At 33.7% G+C, this 15,632-nt stretch overlaps 1 protein-coding gene across 1 annotated transcript; it reads left to right on the top strand.

Moving 5' to 3' along the window:
• Nucleotides 1–984: 984 nt before the first annotated feature.
• Nucleotides 985–2,982, top strand: LOC134270721 (uncharacterized). The gene is made up of 2 exons (XM_062752967.1): nt 985–1,064; nt 1,178–2,982. The coding sequence occupies exon 2, from the start codon at nt 1,195–1,197 to the stop codon at nt 2,833–2,835; it is 1,641 nt and encodes a 546-aa protein (XP_062608951.1). The 5' UTR covers nt 985–1,064; nt 1,178–1,194; the 3' UTR covers nt 2,836–2,982.
• The last annotated feature ends 12,650 nt before the right edge of the window (nt 2,983–15,632 follow it).

Raw genomic sequence — 15,632 nt, 5'->3', positions numbered from 1 at the left:
TGGTTTTCAACCAAACAGGCTGGGATTTAGAACATAGATAGATATACGGGCCTACTACAAGAAGTTATGGTCATCATTCACGTGCACGCACGTGCGTGCATTTGGAACGAGAGATATTAAAAATAAACTTAAATGAGTGATTTCTAATACTTTTGGACTGAATGCTTCAATATATAGTATATATATAAATTTATAGAAAGTGTAGACAAGATGATATGATCATAACGCACGTGCATTCACATGCGCACGCGTGTAGTGTTAAAATTTGAATACAATTGGTATCCTTCTAGGAAAACGTTGTTAAAGTCAAAAATGCACATATGTTGTCTTATTTAATAAAGCTTACATGGAATATGGCACCAAACGGGATTTTGGGGAGCGTTTGGGGAACATCTGTAACGGTTCACGTTACAATTAGCACTAGTTCGATATAATTTGTGTTTATTAAAAAAAACTTACCATAGTGCAATCTATTTTTTTTTTAATTCCCACAAACAGAGACTTACTTTGACATTGATCTATAACATACCTGCAGATACTTCAATCTCCAGCCTCTAACAAAGTCAGAGCATTAGAAATCAAGGCCAGGGACTCAAACACCAACTGTGGAATGAATCAGTAAATCTGACTAATATTCTCCTTTTTAAAAGATACATTATTTTGATGGAATTATTGGAATCAAGGTCAATATTTCATTCATCAACCAATATTCTTAGATTGTTTAAATTATTAACATTTTTAAAGAGCCGGTATTATTTAACATTTTTATTTTCAGTCTTTGCTCTTCTGTTATTTAAATAACAGTTACTGTGCGTGTTTTAGTCTAGCCCATTTATTCTCTTATTATTCAATTTCTGCACTTATACAAAGGCGGCATGGAGATTTAAATGTTTTGTCATTCGGTTCACCTCAACAATTTACATTACCCTGGCCACAATGCGTTTTTTTATAGCAAGAATTTAATTACATTCTCCTTGGATACACATCATACATTACAAATGGCTAACATTTATCATGACTGTGAGGTATTGTGAAAGAGACTTATCTACTAGATTTCTGAAAAGGTAAAACTTTGTACTTTAAATAGTGTTGAGCATCGGCATATTGTAAGATATACCCACTTATAAGACTAGTATCTTAATTACCTACACGTATTCTGATAATAAATATTTCGTAGAGTTTTCATCAATAACAATGGTTGAAGTACCAGATACAGCCCAGCACTATATCGAGTGTGACACGGAATCCTGTAAGAACTTTTCTGAGTTTTACTGTAATACCTGTCATCAGCGAATCTGTGACCAATGCAAACAACGCCATATAGATCAGAAAGATAAACATGAGATAGTGCTCTATCACGAAAGAAAGAGAAAACTTATTTCAGAAAAATGCAAGATCCACTCGACACAAGATATAAATGTCTACTGTGATGATTGCCAGGTTCCAATTTGTTCAATGTGCTTTGCCCTACACCACTGTGTCCATGAACAAAGTGACCTTGAAACCATCTACAATGACACTCTACAGCAATGTCAGAAAGAAATATCTATGATTTGGAAAACAGTTATTCCTGAAGCTAAAAATAATATTGAATCAAATTGGGAGAAGACAGAAAATATCAAGAAAGAAATGGCCAAGTATAGAGTTTCCATGAAAAAGAGAGCAGATGAAATAAAGAAGGCTGTTGACAGTATACTAACTGATAATAATAAAAAACTGGATGAGATCGAGAATTCTATACTTAATGAACTGGTGGAATATCAAAAGGAAACAGAGGGTTACAGAAATTTCCTAGAAAAAATGATTGCAGACTATGAGAGTGAAATATCTTCCGTAAAATACACTGAACTCATGAAATTCCATTTAGACATTTCATTGGCTACCCTGAAGATGCCTACCATATCTGAACCAAAACTGCCAATTTTAAGATTAGGTAAACTAAATAAAGAAAAATTAACCAAACAGTTTGGTGAAATTAAAGCAAATTCACCTGAAATGTTTAAGCTTTCTTTTGTCACAAAAGTAAGTGAAAAAAGTATTCAGGAACCTGGACCTTTCCATTTGTCTCCTTTGCCCCCCAATAAATTTTGGGCTAGTGATAACTTTAGAAGTCTCATTCAGTATGACATGGAAGGACACATCCTACATGAAATATCCACAACTATTTTGGATTTCCAAGGTAACCACACTGTAACAACAGAGGGAGAACTTCTTTACACAGATTACCGTAAACACACAGTCTACAGAGTAACTAGTGACATGTCCACTAAGAAATTTATCCAGACAGGGAGCTGGGTACCTGGAGCCATCTTCTCTTCTCCTATCAATGGACACATATTGATTGGGTTGGAGAGAAAGTCAGCCCAGAAAATAACCAGATACAACAAAGAAGGAAGAAAGTTACAGGACATACAGAGTGATGATAAAGGACAAACCCTTTTCAATTGTGTTAACTTTATCACAGAGAATATCAATGGTGACATTTGTGCATCTGACTGGAGAGCCAGAAAAGTAGTGGTGGTGACAGCATCAGGAGAGTACCGATTCTCTTACTCTGGTCAGCAGTCTCAGTCTGGATTCCTTCCCCATGGAATCTGTACAGATGTTTTGGGGCACATTTTGGTGTGCAATGGCTTTTTAACATTTGATGAGAATTGTTCCAGTGTCCACCTCCTGGACAAAGATGGCCACATTCTGTCTTTCTTACTCACACCAGAACAATGTCCTCCATATCCCCGTGCTCTCTGTATTGATGATCAACACAATCTCTGGGTTGGGGGAAGGGGCAGTTCTACTGTCTCTGTGTACAAGTATTTGCAGAGAACAGAAAAATGATATTTTATTTACTGTATTATATTTATGCTTGATCAGTTTGTGTAACAAACAACCTCTCCTAGTTAGACATAAATGTTAATGGAGAAATAAATAACGAAAAGATTAATAAGTCACACAAGTAAGTTCACCTACCTCCAGCATATGAAATTCCAGAATTTGTAATATGTATACACATATTATTGTGTGTTTTCCTAATGATCACTATAATTATAATTTTTCAATACACATGTCATATTTTTTGTTCTTTTTATTACTTTTATAAAATTGGCCAGTTTGTTCTGTTTGCTCTGAACATTAATTGTCAATGAGCATTTGAAAAGTCAATGTTGCTTAAAGCAATACATGTGTGAGCTGCATCCTTGAGAATTTTATTTTGCTGGTAAATTGTGCTATTATGATTAATTTGTATGTAATTTAAACCCTGATGACTTAAAAGCCAAAAATAAAGTTTTAAAATGTTTCAAAAGAGATATTTCTGTACAACCGAATATATAGTTTTATATAGGAAATCATTATTGTACCGGACGACAATAATTCAATTTTGCTTCAGTTGAAGCTAATAAAAATAATTCCGTTGCAAATATAAACAAAAGAAATTTATTTATAAATGATTTTTTTTTTCTGTCATTAAATTACTTTATTACAAATTTGCAATCAAATTTTCCGGTGTCAAACATGCAGCTCATATTGCTTTAACAGCTGTCAAATATTAAAGAATGTCATGTACATTATTAAAAGTAGCTTAATAAAACTGGATCCTAGGTAATAATTTTAGTGTCTGATTACATCCAATCTTTCCCTGGTATTATCAACATGATCAATACTTGATGTCGTGCTCTGAGGGGATGAGGACCAGTTAAACCACCAGTTAAGTCCCTTAGCGGACGTGTTTGTCAACAGTTGTTGGTACAGATCACAAAGTATCTCACACAAAGTGATCCTGACAGCTTCCTGTAAACATATATAAAATTTGCATATCATAATGATTACATTTTTATTGTCCAGTAGAAAATGCATGTGCATAATTTGGCATTATTCAAAATTTAGCTTAATCACTCGGTTTGGAATTGTTGTTGTCATCTTAAGTTAGCGCTACATATATACATGTATGTCCTTTCAGTGTATTGTACAATGTACATGTAAATGATTTTTTAGTGATTTTGATAAATTAGCGCATTTTTTCTGCGTCAAAGCTGCAAAAATATGAAGCCCGCTTTTTAAAGTATTACGTTACTTAGATCTTTGCTTTTCCTGTGTATTCAATATCAATTCTTTCATCATTTACAAATTTACGATGGCCTCGCTTTCGTTATAAATCCCTTTATTACCTGACATTTGTCTTCAGACTTTGCTTTCAGTTTTGTTAAAACTATTGGTGATACAGGAGTTAACTGGCTCCCATAGTTAACGAATGTCCCTATCTCTGATGAAGCAGTACATTCTAATGATGTCAAAATTCCATTGAATAGCTTCAGCTCAGCGAGAACAAACGTGTGATTATGAAGAGGCCAAAGGTCAACATGCTTTCCAGATGTTAATTGGCTGCACAGTGACAATCAATTGTTGTATTGTGATTGGTCTATTTCCATCGCATTGTCCCCTGCCTTTATATCCTCTCGTTTTAGATTATACTGCTGAAAGAGTATTCTAACCTTTGCAATGACCATTGTCTGAAAGTTGATAAATCATTATATTGCAAATAGTAGTGCAAATGAGAAAAAATCATGAGGTTAAAATCAAAATTGGGAGGACATGAATAGCAGTACACAATGTCACTTGAGAAACTTTGCTAACAGCTACAAGAGAATTTCCCTCTTACAAAAAGAATTTATTTTGTGTTAAATGAAAGCAATATTCATACCAAATATATTTCCAGTTTTTACTTTAAGCATTGCATTCATTATTAATGACACAAGTTCACTCCTCCTGTCTAGATGTAATTGGATTTTATATTCCATAATGAGGTCAACAGCTTCTCTATGGATGTCAGACAGTTTACAGAGGTCACTCAGGGTCAAGCAGTCCTCAGACTCACTCTGGGTTCTTTAGGGAGATGGGTGTCCATGGGAGTTCCAGAACCTGATGTAACAATCTGTCTCCCCATATCCTGACAGCAAAACTTCTCCTACCTGGTACAGATGTGGAAAACACTCCATAAACCTACAGGGAGAAAAATGTGTTTAATAGTCATTACAAAATATCTGTGGTTTTCCATCTCACTGTTGAAGAATATTACATGTAGAATAACATAAGTTTTCACTGGAAATGCCAAAAATCAACAATCATCACAGATTTCATTTAATTCTTAATTTTTGTCTTTAAAAAAATTGATTTCAATGAATTTCAATGGAATATTCAAATAATGACTTCTTTTTAGTAATTTAACCAAGTATTGACATGCCATTGTAGTAAATCTAGTACAGAAATATCCCATTCCTTGGCTAAGTTCTTTACCTGTCACCCATTACAGGCAGTAATTTGTCCTTGACCCAGGAGTAGAACAGAATAATTTTGTTAAGGTCATGATCATGTGTATAGGTAACCAAGGACTCCCTCATCCTAGCAACTCAACAGACCTTGTCCATCACAAAGGGACCATTACTATTTTTATTTCAATGAAAATCCAGATTTCTATAGATACTTAAATGTTTTGAAAATTGGGAAGTGAATAAGTCATTTGAATACATGTAGTTATATGGGTCAAGAAGACTGAAAACTCAGTTACATACCTTAATTACATGTATGCCTTGGAAATCCTTGTTTTTACCTAGGTGGCTGAATTGGCATATATTTCTTACTATTCAAATGAAGCTAAAGTGAAGCCAAAAACGAACTGAATCACGTGGGTTAGAGGGGTGAGTTCAATACTATAGAGGAATCGCCCGCGTGGCGCAGTGGTTAGAACGTCTGCTCTAGAGTCGTGAAGTAAGGAGTCAATCCTTACGTCGCAGGCTTGAATCCCACTGTTGGACGTGGAGACCGGTCCTTCGGATGAGACCGTGTAAACCGAGGTCCCGTGTCGCAGTAAGTGTTGGCACGAAAATGATCCCTCCCTACTCAATGGCCCTAAGTGCCGAGCATAGGACAAAATTTGCAGCTCTCCACCGGCAAGTGGTGGCGTCTCCATATGAGGGAAAAATTCTCGAGAGGGACGTTAAACAATATACAATCAATCAATCATCTCTCTACACCAGACACTCTCTCTCTGCTCTCTCTGTCCCTACAACAGATGTTAGAGAGTTAAAGGGAAGTACTGAATAGTTCAAAGTCATGATCTCTTCTGCTTGACGACACAAAAGGTCGATCATCCTGAAGGTGTCATGGGGCACGGGCTCAACAATGTCAAGAGTCTGGTGCTGAAGAAAAACAGAAAAATTAAATGATCATGGTAAGTTCCAAGTGTTAGCAATGCATACTTTCTCAAACTTATCAAAGAGAATGTCGTAAACTATTGTAAAGTGTCGTTATAAGAGAATAATCAAAGCAATCAAAGTTCAGAAAGACAATTGTGTAATAGTTCTGTTGAATTGGTTGTAAAAATACTTATTTTCTTTTTGTCAGCCGATGCAAGGCACCACTAGGCACCATTTTAGGGGGTGTTGCTAAAACGCGGAACGGAAAACGGAACGGAAAGCGGAACGGAACGGAAAACGGAAAATTTTTTTCAAACAAATAACATAGATTCGATATAAATCAGATAAAAGAGCAATATTCTTGTTGTAAAAGTCATTTCTCTAATAAAAATTTATTGTAAACTATTACATATTCATGAGTCATACACACCCTCCGTGGAAAAAATGGCACTGAAAGAAATTCGACCCCCCCCCCCCACTCACACACGTAATAGCATTTTCGTGTTCGGGCAAAGGACATATCCCCCTTTTTTTTGCTTGTCAAATTTATTGTATGTTGGAAATTTTTTACTGACCCCCCACCCCCTCTTTCAATTTGTTTCCAATATCCATGGCAAAAATAACTAGTTATGATATTCAGATTATGCACGCATTGTCGAATTCGCGAATCATAAAAGAGGGAGTGGAGTTTCTGGTCTGTGTAGGGGCCCAGAGTTACATTAAAAATTGATTTATTTAAGTTTATGTATATTTTGGACACAAAAAGGGGGACAGACCTATTACAACTTCACAGACCTTTCCGATGAGCGGAAAAACAAACTTATTTTTATGGGGTCATTCATATACACCCCCCCCCCCAAACACACACACACACATATGTACCGCAAACAAACAGAATTTAACTTCATTGAATGCAAAGATTACGCATTATATCTACCACATGAAAGTTTTCCAACTCTGTCTATCCAGAATTTAAATATATAGATAGCGACTCAATTTTGAATAAAATTTTAACAAGTGTGTATAAGAGATGTTTATTCGAGCTTGCCGTAAAGGTTTGCCCTAAAACGTACTCTTAATAATTTTTTTTTTTACATTTTATTTCTCTTTCCATGGTTCATCTAGATATCAAATATTTGTTCCACCCCCCCCCCCTTTCCAGCCATAACCTTTTTATTACGGAAATATTCGTTCAAGTTGACATCCTCACTCACACTTTTTGTGAATGTAATTAATGTAGTAAGTTAGTGTAAAAAAAATAGTAATGATAGATGTTGGAGTTGCAACTTATTCCCCCTCCCGAATCAAACAATTGTCTTCTTCTTGTGTTTTTCCTTGTCAAATACTTTTCAAGTTCGTTTCCCCCCTTTTTCAAATTCGATTCGAGGTGACTGCTATGTGAGCCATTTTCCTAAATATATAAGAGATTGAGTACGTCAAAATCAACTTGTATTCAATTGTGGGGGATTGAATATGTACAAGATATATTTTTTATGATAAAATTTGTGTATTTTAAGTGATTTAATCCAAAATAATATTTTTCGTTTTCCGTTCCGTTCCGCTTTCCGTTCCGTTTTCCGTTCCGCGTTTTAGCAACACCCCCATTTTAGGAGTGAATATTTTCCTTCGACCGGTCACTTCAGCAATGAACCTTTTGTCATGATAAGGAAATATCGAAAAAACGGATGCCTTATAATATCTATCATGAAAGGTCAGTCACCATTTGTCTAAATGACAGATTGGATTTGCTGATACGGTCATTGTATCAAATTAATACCGTATGAAATGAAGACATTCAAACAGATTGTTAATATTCCTGTTTCATCAATTTGTTTGTCATTAAGGACAAGGTATGTTAACTGTCGCATCTGGCGTCTTATATTATAGGAAATTCAGGACATTGATAAATTCAGCTGGCATAGAAGAGTGTTGAAGTAGGACATTTTCCCGAACAACCTCGAATCTTGTGAAATTTCGACTTATTTGCTGAAAAATTGCAACCGTTGTCAATTGACTCATAATATGCCAGACGTCAACATGTTACGTATATCATTTATTTCTTTAATTTGTCAATGTTTACACAGCGTAGAAATAGATAAAGAAGAATTATTGAATTGTAATTGATAATATTATGGGTACAATTGTATAGTATATATTGAAATACTTTTCTCTCATCTTTTATGTCTTTGTTTGCTTGAGCTAATTTTCTTTCTTCCTTCTTTCAAAGTGTGTGAGTACCATTTTATTCAAAAAAATAAAAATGAAACAAGCGGGGGGTATAAATATTGCAATGATTTTATCATCTAAAGCAAAGGAAAGTTATTTTCCTGATCTATTGTTAAAAAACAAAATCGAAATCCATACATGTAATCATATGTCCATGAAATGTAATTCGTCTTCAATGTAAAATATTTAAAATCAACTTAAACTGACTTAAATTAATGCGGAATCTAATACGTGATCAAAATTGAGTTTGGGATGCATGAAATTATAGTTACAAAAAAGTTGGATTAATACCTTCTTCAAGGAAGTCGGTCGTCTCAGATGTATTTACAATCAATAAATCAATGTAACAAAGTACTACTTGATTCAAACTTTAATCCTGAACACAAATATTTGAATTAGGCAATATAAATTTGAAAGTCATAAAAATACACAAGCTTAAGTCAAACTTAAGTCGACTTTTAGATACGAGGGTTGTTCAATAAATTCCGTCCTCGGTGATCGGAAAAAAGCAAAAGACGCTTTTCAATGATTTACTCTTAATGATTTAATTCATATTCTCTTTTAATTAAAACAAATGTCAGTAACATTTTTATCCATTTTTGTGATTGTATTTAGAGCTCATTTTTTTGGCATGGTTCTTAGTATACTAGAAAATGGCAGACCCTATGATTTCCTGAACTTGTTTTTTTTCCTTCTGAAAGGTGTTTTATCAAGTTTAAAAAATGAAGGTAAAAGATCTGGCGAATATTGTAAATGTAAAAAATGTTAGCTTTCTGTTTACCCCCAAAATCCTTTATTTTTCAGGTAGTGTGGATTTGGACGCTGTAATGAAGACATTTAATGTAGTGGGTTCCTGATTCTGGTTTCCTCCTCTCATAAACTTTTCGATTTTTTTCGAAACATTTCCTTTCTAGACTCCTCCAAAAATTAAACTGCCTATTCTAATACGAATTTGAACAACAAGACCACTAATATTTAAGAAAATGGCATATTTGACTGTGGCTTTTAGCTCTTACAATTCATTGCTCTTCTCAAACCTTTGCTGCTTTTGTCCAGTACATGTTATCGCAAATTTTGTTTTGAGGGTTTTAAGCAATATATTCAAGTTTTATTATCTGTTTGAATTCCAAACAAATGTTGATAACTACAATTACTGATATTTCAAAATAATTGTTTAGATATCCTGACACGCTGTCGTTCTCACTCATCTTTTTTTTCAAATCATAAGGTGACTTTTGAGTACTGAGCTTTTTTAATGTCAAATATTTCTTTAAAAGTATACACACTATAATTTGTGCCAGTTTAAACAAGATTGAAGATTTATATATTTTGTTTATCAATAAATGTTACGAAAGTACTGTAAATTACAACATTAAAATTAAACGTGTTATAAAGCTATCAAATTATATCATTTTTATCATTAATTTAACGCTCTATGATTGGCTCAACCTTGATCACATGATTAAATATATAACGGCATAAGACTTGAGTTACTATTTATAGAATCTGAAATGCATATCGACTTGATGTTTCTAAATATGGAGATTAATAATTTTCTGTAAAACAAAAATAGTTTTATAATATTTACTCCACAAATATAAATGAAACACAGTTTCTTCATCCAGCTACCTTGTAGTTGGATAAAAATAAAAAACAAATTATGTCTCACGAGTGAAATAAATTTCATATTCAACTACAAAACATTGAATTTTCTGTTTACATTTTCTTTGATTTTTGCCATTCCCTACAACTCTGACTCTGACTGTTGAAGAGATAACTTGAAGACGTGTTTTATAAGCTCTTACCTGTACCCATGCAGATGATAAGTGACAAATGATCAACAAATCATGGATCTTAGTGTAAATTCCAATCTATTTAAATTAATTTAGAACTCATTTAGTGCATTATCACAATCATTTACTGGAAAACATAAAAACTGGACTTAACCCCATCAGTGAGTGTACCTTACTTTCTCCAGATTAAGTTCAACAAAGAAAGTGTGACTATAAACTATGAGGCCAGAAACATGATTTTTTTTCCTATCTGTGCTAAAGGAAATGCTCTTATTTCATGGATATACAAGAAAAACAAGTTTGCATGTGAGTCAATAACAATAGCGATTTACAAAAGTACTTATACTATCCTCATTCAAGGGTCTAGTGCCTTTGAATGAAACAGGAGAGAATTTCTGAATTAAATAACAAGTTAACCTGATATGCATAATTTAACCCAAGATGCTACATAAAATGCAGAGTTCTCCTTGAGCTGTTTTACTGTGTTGCTCCCGACACAGTAAAATTTTCTCCGACACAGTAACGATTCAAATTTTATGCTTGCGACACAGTAAAAATTTTGCCGACACAGTAAGATCTGTGATAATCAGGAAATCGGAACACACAAGTTCTATCTAATTGAAACCTAAATCAAACAATCCTACCGTCTTTCAATTCTAAAAGGTAGAGCACTTAATTAGGGCTTCACTTTGCATAATCAATTATCTCCTAGACCCTCGCCGGACTTTACGCATGAAGGAACAAAGACAAATAATTTCTTTTCACACTTCTATGTAACGGTTAATTGGTAGTTGCATTTAAAATACATTGTACTATTTTTTTAAATAATCTGTCTTTTCTATAGATCCGACGCTCTAGAACTATGTTGGTACTGCGGTAAGCCAATCATAACTATAACCATTGTACCGAAATCATTTAATTGATGTAAATAAATTGTTTTATTTTTCAAGAAGTTCATAAAAGTTATTAACTATTCTGAAGTTTTTTTTTTTTGTAATTCGACAATAATTCTATTCGATCAAGAAAACTGACGAAAATCACGGCAAATTTACTTTCAAAATGGTAAATAATTCAACTGTATTGACCAGCATTTCCTCCATTTTACAAAACATGTGTTTTTACTTTTATCAATATGTATGACCATACTATTTGTGTAACGAATTAGTAATTTTTAAAAGAAGTGTGTGATGTATTCTTTTGTAATTATAATAAATAGTGATTCACTGCGAATTTGATCGCGAAAATCCACGAAATTTTAGTGCTTCGCGTAAACTCTGCAACACAGTAATATTTCAAATGATGGAGAACCCTGAAATGTATTCATAGTGAAACGGAATGCAAGTTGGTTATTCACTAACCATCTCCATATTTTGCATCCACCCCAAAATCTACCCACAAATCTGGTAAAAATGACAAACTAGCTGCGGGCTCTAATTGTGACCAATGCAGCAGTGCAGAGACCATCAAACAACTCTCTGAAATGGTTGCAACCTTAACACAGGAAGTAGAAAATCTAAAAAAGCAGTTGCTTCAAAAAGGAGAGAAATGTAAAAGTACGTCAACTCAGACATTAAATAATCTCTGAAACAGAAAAGAACAACTACTGAAGATCTCTCAAACGGAGTCTCCAGACACACACAGTGTGCCATTACTGCCACCAGGACAGATTTAAGCATATCCACGGAATCAATGGAGACAGAATCTATTCCACATTTGACACAAAGCCAAAAGACGAAGAAAATACGGAGACAGCCAGAAAAGGGAAAATCTGTGCTTTTGATTGGGAGTTTAATATTCCAGAGAATCAAAACCCGAGGATTACTACTGCCCTGTGTACAAGTTAGCACAAACAGAGGAGCCCAAGTCTCTCACATTCTTGCAAAATTAGAAAATTAGCCAAGATGAATGTATCTTCCTACAATTATATGGTCATTCTTGCTGGAGGAAATGATGTCGGAAACAACCTCGACAGGGAGGCCATTGAAAATGATTTTGTGGAAATTATCACCGATCTGTAGTCCCAGAATTCTAATGTTCAAGTGTATATTTATGAAGTTTTGGCCAGGAAAGATATCAATGTTTGTGAAATAAATAATATTATTCATTATGTTTGTGAGAAATATTGAGCTACAGTGATTCTTACAACACAGGTGTTCAAGCAAGAGAAACCTCGCCCGAAATTATACTGGAAGGACGGAATCCATCTCTCTGACAAAGGGACATCTACGTTTCTCAAGATCCTTCAAGGACATATGAACATTTTGAAATGCGACAGAGCACAAAACAGCCTTAATACATCCCGTTATTACACCTGTCCAAACTCTGGTGAAGAGGGCCATTCCGCGCGAAACTGCAGGCATTGGAGGAAAGTTACTTGCTGGAAATGTGGCGAAGTTGGACACAAAGTTAAATTTTGTGAATATTAGGGAATCGGCGACGAATGTACAGCCGTTATTACAAATAACAATTTTGCTAGTGGTAAAAACCTTTATGATGAACTTAGAAACATGTCAAGTATGTAACAACGTTACATGTAAATGTTCACAATCTTTCATAGATATTAATTCAAACAAGTCACATATCCCTAAAAATTCTGTTAATTCACTTTCGAAAAAGTCAGAAAATTATACAAACAATGATAAAACATTTAAAAAAAATTCAAAGACTCTGATAAAAAGGATACAAATCATCCTCCCGAAAAATTTAGAAATGTACAATCACCTTTTAGTTTAAATAAAAAGGGACTAAAATTTGGGAATTTAAATGTTTGTCACATTTTGCCGAAATTTGATCAAATCCAATTATTTTTAAATAGTGAACAAACACTGGATGTGTTCGAGGTTTGTGAAACCTTTTTAAATGAAAATACGAGTTTATAATGACTAAGGTGGATATGTTTTTGAAAGAAAGGATATATTAGGTAAAGCAGGTGCAGGGCTTATTGTCTTTGTGTCTAAAGATTTCTATTATAAGCTGGACCTCTACTCTAGAGGAGTTTGATTTTACACAAGTAATTCAACAACCTATTAGAATTACAAACACTTCAAGAACACTCATTGACCATGTTTACACTAATTCACTTGTAAACATATGTGAAATTCAAGTGCCCCCCATAGCTTTGTCAGACCACTACCCAGTGTGTTTCACAAGAAAAAAAAATACGTTCTTACGGAAAGGAAAGCACACTGAGATAACATACTGATGCTTTAAAAACTTCAATGAGCAGAATTTTTTAATAAAGTATAAAGATTCATTTTATGGAAATCATGATCATAGTTCTCGTTAGTAAGATCCATTTCATACAAGTTTATTATTTGAACAGCGATTGCTTGTCCTAAAAGGAAATTTACCGGTTTACTAGGCTAGGAATAGAATGAACTGTATAGGTCCACAATTCCAACATGTAAAGTCAGTGGTGTTCACAGCCATTATCTGGCGTAATTTTCAACAGAATCCATAATATTGATGAATTCCTTTGCCAGTTATAGGATTGGGGTTCCCTATATTTAGGACCTTTTAAAAAAAGTGATAAAAGATCTTTATTATTAACTGTATTTAAGTCACCTGTCATAACGTGTCCATCAGGACTATAGCTATAGGGCGAAGAAGAATATGAACACAATGGAGTATTATGTTTTATATATTAGGTATCCAGGCCATGTAAAGTTTTTTTTTTTGTAATTTAAAACTTTAGAAGAAATGGTCAATGTATATTTGTAGGAAATACAAGGTGCAACTTTAAGGTAAATATCTAGTAAATGAAAGGTGCCTACCGATTTTTCAAAGAACTTTATTCGGTAATAACCAATATTTGCACCCCAAATCAAACTTTGATGGAGATATATTGATTTAAGTTCTTAAAAAGGGGTGTATATGCTGACTTCAAAGCACTAAATATTTTCATAAGTTATTACGTCATATGTACGTAATGACGTCTAAAATATGACGTAAATTTGAGATTTTTATGAATTCTACAGAAAAATGTACATATTTCGTCGATACTTTGAGTAAAAAGTCACCGAGCGCATGTGTGTTCAGGAACAATATTTTGATATGATGTGTAGAATGATAATATCAATAAAATATCTAAATATTGTTCCTGAACAAACTTGCGCTCTATAAATTTTAAAGCTAAAATTGTTGAAATTTTGTCCATTTTGTCAACTTTCTGAAAAAGGATATAAATCGGACAGGTTTGTGACGTCATAAAAACAAAAATTGTGAATGAGCTGCTTTGAAACTATAATATGTTCTGTTAATTTATTTTTCACCTACAATTTATTGAATTCAGCACTTTCAGGAACTTTTCAAAATTTGACTTTTGTGGGGGCAAATATATGAAATAAACCGCATATAGTTCTTTGAGAAATGAATTCCTTTATTGATGCTTTACAACTTAGGTTTGGTCAAATTAGGTATTTCGGGGCATAATTTGTAGGTAAACAAGATGAAAAACTGTACTTTTTGTACTTTAAACAGTCATTTTCAATGAAAAATTAAGAAAACCAGTCATGATTTTTTTCATATTCCACAAAGGAAAGGTGTCAAGATTGCCTACAGTCTCTCAGAAAACGGTAATTAATATATATGTTCATGGCCTCTTCTTTAAATCAAACTCAAATGTTATATAGATAGCTGGTTTACTTTTCATATCATTTTAAACTGAAAGTCATGAAAATACTCTATTTTCTACATAATTCTGCTAAAGCCATAAAATACGGGAAAAAGAAATTTGAAATTGATAATGGCGTCATAACGGATGTGGCACCAAACAATTATTCTAAAGTTATTTACTAGATCTTGACCTTAAATTGAATGATGGTGAAATACAAGACTGGACCCTTTTGTTATTAAGAATATTGCTAATGTTAACCGCTTCAATTCCTTTATTGGCATATTGAAATTTAAGGAAAATACGGGTTGTTTTAGCTGCATTTTTCTTCCGTAACACGTGCGGCTTTAAAGAGCCTATGACTAGAAATATCAATAATTACACATCCGAGCTTATATACTGGTTTTGAGGAATCAAATATTGGACTTGGAATCAAATATTGGACTTGGAATCATATATGGGACTTTCCTTGGCCTTTTCAAGAAGACTATTTAAAAGTTTCAGAGAAAATGAGTAAAGTTTGGTGCGAATATAATGTAGACCTTACTGCTGATTTACATAAAGCAGTAACAAATCAAAAAAGACATCGTGTAGTACACAGACCGATTCCCATTACGTCTTTGAGTATAGTTATAAAGTCCCAACACATTCACATTGCTACACTATGGACTGGAAAGATTTCCTACACTATCGACATTGGCATTATGTACATCGAAAATACTACTTGATCTGCTTCTCACTACATACAAACTACGTCACGTGTGAGGAAATGACGTCACATTGACAAGTGTATTGCGATAAGTGACTTGTTTA

Source organism: Saccostrea cucullata, unplaced genomic scaffold (genome assembly GCF_032062105.1).
Source record: "Saccostrea cucullata isolate Sc308-1 unplaced genomic scaffold, CSIRO_AGI_Scuc_v1 ctg2826, whole genome shotgun sequence".
In the NCBI taxonomy this organism is placed as follows: domain Eukaryota; kingdom Metazoa; phylum Mollusca; class Bivalvia; order Ostreida; family Ostreidae; genus Saccostrea; species Saccostrea cuccullata.
This window is presented reverse-complemented; position numbering and strand designations above follow the sequence as displayed.